The 5,263-nt window shown below is 37.5% G+C and overlaps 1 protein-coding gene across 1 annotated transcript in view; it reads right to left on the bottom strand.

The window, feature by feature from the left end:
- LOC105161017 (7-methylguanosine phosphate-specific 5'-nucleotidase A) overlaps window positions 4,136–5,263 on the bottom strand; it is a 6,227-nt gene continuing 5,099 nt past the window's right edge. The window contains exons 10-11 of the mRNA XM_011078570.2: window positions 4,781–4,941; window positions 4,136–4,691 (exon numbers count right to left, since the gene is read on the bottom strand). Coding sequence (XP_011076872.1) covers window positions 4,876–4,941 — 66 coding nt within the window. The 3' untranslated portion in view covers window positions 4,136–4,691; window positions 4,781–4,875. The remainder of the gene's footprint in view (window positions 4,692–4,780; window positions 4,942–5,263) is intronic.

Genomic DNA, 5,263 nt, shown 5'->3' with positions numbered 1-5,263 from the left:
GTGTGTGTGTGTGCGTGTGCGGGGTGTGTGTCTGTGCAGTGTGTGTGTGTGCTTGTGTCACGGTAAAATATGTTTTACTTCCATTTTGAACATAGAAGAACTGAGGTGTTGCCTTTATTTTCTGCGCCAACGAATGTCATATGCGTCTTGTTAAATTTGTCATTCTACTTGAATTTCTAAGTCTTCATTTGTATCTACACAACCCTTTTTCTCGTGCAGCATGTTACCATTGTTTCGCAATAGTTTATACTCATTACGGGTATTGTGTATCTTTGTGGTTTATTTATGTCATTTATAATATTTTTGTGTGCTTGCGTAGATGTGTATTCTTTTTTTTTTTTTTTACCTGATATGAAAGACTATTTATTGAAATAAAGAGCAATAACAGGACATGGGAGAGTTCATTGTTTCTCTTATTTGGATTTGACGGAGAAGGGGCGATTGAGCTGAGTTTTACAAAATACATGGTAACTTTTAGCTTATTTTGAAAATAGGGGTTTTTTTTTTTGCAGTGTTTTTAAAACACATTGGGGTTTTATGCATTTTGTCCTTTAATATACCTCGTAAACAAAAGTGGTCTGGGATTGATTTACTTTACTAGAGGGGATATAGTGAGAGAAAATGAGTGGAGGACTCATGAAATTTGATAAATGGTTTAGGTGGTTATGATCTGGTAACCAATTTTTGAGAAGTTTTGCTGAATGATGCGCTCTTCTTGTTCCAGCTTTTCAATTTCCTTGTCTATCTTTTTTCTTCTTTTTTTATTTGTGTGTGTGTGTGTGTGTGTGGTGTGTGGGGGTGTGTGTGTGTGTGTGTGGTGTGTGGGGGTGTGTGTGTGTGCGTGTGCGGGGTGTGTGTGTGAGTGTAGTGTGTGTGTATGTGTGTGCGTGTGTCACGTTAAATATGTTTTACTTTCATTTTCAACATAGAAGAACTGAGGTGTTGCCTTTATTTTCTGCGCCAACGAATGCCTTATGCGTCTTGTTACATTTGTCATTCTGCTTCAGTTTCTAAGTCTTCATTTGTATCTACACAATCCTTTTTCTCGTGCAGGATGTTACCATTGTTTCGCAATATTTTATACTCATTACGGGTATTGTGTATCTTTGTGGTTTATTTATATCATTTATAGCATTTTTGTGTGCTTGCGTAGATGTGTATTCTTATTTTTGTTTACTTGATATGAAAGAGTATTTATTGAAATGAAGAGCAATAACAGGACATGGGAGACTTCATTATTTCACTTATTTGGATTTAATGGAGAGGGGGCGATTGAGCTGAGTTTTACAAAATACATGGTAGCTTTTAGCTTATTTTGAAAATAGGGGGTTTTTTTTGGCAGAGTTTTTAAAACACATTGGGGTTTTATGCATTTTGTCCTTTAATATATCTCGTTAACAAAAGTGGTCTTGGATTGATTTTACTTTACTAGAGGGGATATAGTGAGAGAAAATGAGTGGAGGATTCATGAAATTTGATAAATGGTTTAGGTGGTTATGATCTGCTAACCAATTTTTGAGAAGTTTTGCTGAATGATGCGCTCTTCTTGTTCCAGCTTTTCAATTTCCTTGTCTATCTTTTTTCTTCTTTTTTTATTTGTGTGTGTGTGTGTGTGTGAGTGTATGTGTGGTGTGTGGGGGTGTGTGTGTGTATGTGTGCATATGCGGTGTGTGTGTGGTGTGTGGCTGTAGATGTGTGTGCGTGTGCGGAGTGTGTGTGTGTGTGTGTGTGGTGTGTGGGGGTGTGTGCGTGTGCGGTGTGTGTGTGTGTGGTGTGTGGGGGTGTGTGTGTGTGTGTGCGGGGTGTGTGTGTGAGGGTAGTGTGTGTGTATGTGTGTGCGTGTGTCACGGTAAAATATGTTTTACTTTCATTTTCAACATAGAAGAACTGAGGTGTTGCCTTTATTTTCTGCGCCAACGAATGCCTTATGCGTCTTGTTACATTTGTCATTCTGCTTCAGTTTCTAAGTCTTCATTTGTATCTACACAATTCTTTTTCTCGTGCAGGATGTTACCATTGTTTCGCAACATTTTATGCTCATTACGGGTATTGTGTATCTTTGTGGTTTATTTATATCATTTATAGCATTTTTGTGTGCTTGCGTAGATGTGTATTCTTATTTTTATTTACTTGATATGAAAGAGTATTTATTGAAATGAAGAGCAATAACAGGACATGGGAGACTTCATTATTTCTCTTATTTGGATTTAATGGAGAGGGGGCGATTGAGCTGAGTTTTACAAAATACATGGTAGCTTTTAGCTTATTTTGAAAATAGGAGGGTTTTTTTTTTTGCAGAGTTTTTAAAACATAGTGGGGTTTTATGCATTTTGTCCTGCAGTATATCTCGTGAGCAAGAGTGGTCTTGGATTGATTTACTTTACTAGAGGGGATATAGTGAGAGAAAATGAGTGGAGGATTCATGAAATCTGATAAATGGCTTAGGTGGTTATGATCTGCTAACTAATTCTTGAAAAATTTTGCTAAATGATGCGCCCTTCTTGTTCCGGCTTTTCAATTTCCTTGTTTGTGCGTCTTTTTTCTCTTTGTGTGTGTATGTGTGTGTGTGAGTGTGTGTCTGGTGTGTGGGTATGTGTGTGTGTGTGAGTGTGTGTGGTGTGTGGGTGTGTGCGTGTGCGGAGTGTGTGTGTGTGTGTGTGGTGTGTAGGGGGTGTGTGTGTGTGTGTGTGCGTGTGCGGGGTGTGTGTGTGTGTGCAGTGTGTGTGTGTATGTGCGTGTGTCACGGTAAAATATGTTTTACTTCCATTTTGAACATAGAAGAACTGAGGTGTTGCCTTTATTTTCTGCGCCAACGAATGTCATATGCGTCTTGTTACATTTGTTATTCTGCTTGAATTTCTAAGTCTTCATTTGTATCTACACAACCCTTTTTCTCGTGCAGGATGTTACCATTGTTTCGCAATAGTTTATACTCATTACGGGTATTGTGTATCTTTGTGGTTTATTTATGTCATTTATAACATTTTTGTGTGCTTGCGTAGATGTGTATTTTTTTTTTTTTTTACCTGATATGAAAGAGTATTTATTGAAATAAAGAGCAATAACAGGACATGGGAGAGTTCATTGTTTCTCTTATTTGGATTTGACGGAGAGGGGGCGATTGAGCTGAATTTTACAAAATACATGGTAACTTTTAGCTTATTTTGAAAATAGGGGGTTTTTTTTTGCAGAGTTTTTAAAACACAGTGGATTTTTATGCATTTTGTCCTTTAATATATCTCGTTAGCAAGAGTGGTTTTGAATTGATTTACTTTACTAGAGGAGATATAGTGAGAGAAAATGAGTGGAGGGTTCATGAAATCTGATAAATGGCTTAGGTGGTTATGATCTGCTAACTAATTCTTGAAAAATTTTGCTAAATGATGCGCCCTTCTTGTTCCGGCTTTTCAATTTCCTTGTTTGTGCGTCTTTTTTCTCTTTGTGTGTGTATGTGTGTGTGTGAGTGTGTGTCTGGTGTGTGGGTATGTGTGTGTGTGTGAGTGTGTGTGGTGTGTGGGTGTGTGCGTGTGCGGAGTGTGTGTGTGTGTGTGTGTGGTGTGTAGGGGGGGTGTGTGTGTGTGTGCGTGTGCGGGGTGTGTGTGTGTGTGTATGTGCGTATGTCACGGTAAAATATGTTTTACTTCCATTTTGAACATAGAAGAACTGAGGTGTTGCCTTTATTTTCTGCGCCAACGAATGCCATATACGTCTTGTTACATTTGTCATTCTGCTTCAGTTTCTAAGTCTTCATTTGTATCTACACAACCTTTTTTCTCGTGCAGGATGTTACCATTGTTTTGCAACATTTTATGCTCATTACGGGTATTATGTATCTTTGTGGTTTATTTATATCATTTATAACATTTTTGTGTGCTTGCGTAGATGTGTATTCTTATTTTTGTTTACCTGATATGAAAAGTATTTATTGAAATGAAGAACAATAACAGGACATGGGAGAGTTCATTATTTCTCTTATTTGGATTTAACGGAGAGGGGGCGATTGAGCTGAATTTTACAGAATACATGGTAGCTTTTAGCTTATTTTGAAAATAGGGGGGTTTTTTTTTTTGCAGAGTTTTTAAAACACAGTAGGCTTTTATGCATTTTGTCCTTTAATATATGTCGTTAGCAAGAGTGGTATTAGATTGATTTACTTTACTATAGGGGATATAGTGAGAGAAAATAAGTGGAGGATTCATGAAATCTAATAAATGGCTTAGGTGGTTATTATCTGCTAACTAATTCTTGAGAAGTATTGCTGAATGATGCACCTTATTGTTCCGGCTTTTCAATTTTCTTGTCTGTGCGTCTTTTTTCTTTTTTTGTGTGTGTCTGTGTGTCTGTGAGTGTGTGTGCATGAACCATCCATATTTTACCAACCATGATAGTGCCGTTGGTCTCTCCTTTAAACATATGTATATATTCTACAATTTCTTAGTTCCATTTCATGACTGAAAAGTAAAATGAGCAGAGAGGATAAAAGGACCATCTTTGAAGTTGTTCCGGCAGACAAAGTAAACGCAATTTCAACTTGAAAAGATGGCATCTAAATGATTTTACGAGCTAAAGGGACAGGGAGAATCAGAGCACAGGCATACAAGAATAATACTTCATTCTTCCAACAATGGGAAAAATTAAATGCATGTATTAATCCTAACGCTGAAGCTAACTTCAGCACAGGAATACTACACCTGCATCCAGATTAGAACTAGAATCAATGGTTTTATCAGCAAAAACAATCAAGGAAAGACAGGAGAATTTGATCAATCAAGAACCTTACCGATCAAAATTCACAGCATTCTCACTCGCGGTGTTCGTCTTGGAAGCTAATTTGCAGTAATTTTTCACTTGGGAAATAAGGGTCACTGGTATAATTCAATCAGCTGCACTTGAACAAAGCTGAGAAGCAAGTTTAACAACCCCCCACATGGGTGCATCATTCTGCACAACCCACTCAGAGAAGTCAAGTATTGCTATTGAGTATTGACTATGACCTATACGATAGACAGTCACAGATATCGTCATTTCAACGTAGAGCAACTTCTCTACTTTTTCTACGAAATTCCCTGAGGATCAGTTGGAAGTATCCGTCTCTGAGATAGAGGTGTCCTCTACATTTGTGCTAGAAAAGTACCAATGGAACTAGAGCTTAGGCACTAGAAAGGTACAGAGGGAACAAGAGCTTAAGCATCCAACAGTAAATTATAGACCACCTTTTTTTAGTTCTTTTCTTTTTAAGAATAAGCAACTTATTTTCACACTC

The sequence above is a fragment of the Sesamum indicum genome, linkage group LG4 (genome assembly GCF_000512975.1).
Source record: "Sesamum indicum cultivar Zhongzhi No. 13 linkage group LG4, S_indicum_v1.0, whole genome shotgun sequence".
NCBI lineage: Eukaryota > Viridiplantae > Streptophyta > Magnoliopsida > Lamiales > Pedaliaceae > Sesamum > Sesamum indicum.
The sequence above is the reverse complement of the archived record's forward strand: the minus strand, read 5'-3'. Positions and strand labels throughout refer to the sequence as shown.